The 487-nt window shown below is 55.6% G+C and overlaps 1 protein-coding gene across 1 annotated transcript in view; it reads left to right on the plus strand.

The window, feature by feature from the left end:
* EMH_0037510 (uncharacterized protein) overlaps positions 1-487 on the plus strand; it is a gene marked incomplete at both ends in the record, with an annotated part of 4023 nt that overhangs the window by 1105 nt on the left and 2431 nt on the right. The window contains 2 exons of the mRNA XM_013495185.1: positions 1-11; positions 264-485. Of these exons, the coding sequence (XP_013350639.1) occupies positions 1-11; positions 264-485 (233 nt within the window). The remainder of the gene's footprint in view (positions 12-263; positions 486-487) is intronic.

Consider the following 487-nt stretch of genomic DNA (forward strand, 5'->3'; position numbering starts at 1 on the left):
TGGGAGTAGTGGTAATAACTGCAGCAGCAGCAGCAGCAGCAGCAGCAGCAGTATACTCACAAGCAGCAGCAGCAGCAACGATATTTGTTTATTTTTTCGTTCTTTCTTACGCCGTTTCGCTGGTGTTGCTGCTGCTGTGCTGCAGCAGGGGCTACACCCAGCTAGCTGCAGCAGAGGCAGCAACAGCTACCACATAATAAAGCTGCTGGAGCTGCTGCTGTTCTGTTCACACGGCAGCATAGATTCTCTCCCCTCTCATATAGTTGTGGGGGACGCAGCAGACGCAGCAGCAGCACTCTGCTGCAGCACCAGCAGCAGCAGCAGCAGCAGCAGCAGCAGCAGCAGCAGCAGTGGGGGCGGGGGCCGCAGCAAGGGGAGAGAAGGAGAAGCAGAGATGCAGCAGAGATATTATGATGAGGAAGAAGAACATTTCTATAGGCTGCAGCAGCAGCAGCAGCAGCAGCAGCAGCAGCAGCAGCAGCAGCAG

This window comes from Eimeria mitis, genomic scaffold (genome assembly GCF_000499745.2).
Source record: "Eimeria mitis Houghton genomic scaffold, Emh_scaff1461, whole genome shotgun sequence".
In the NCBI taxonomy this organism is placed as follows: Eukaryota; Apicomplexa; class Conoidasida; order Eucoccidiorida; family Eimeriidae; genus Eimeria; species Eimeria mitis.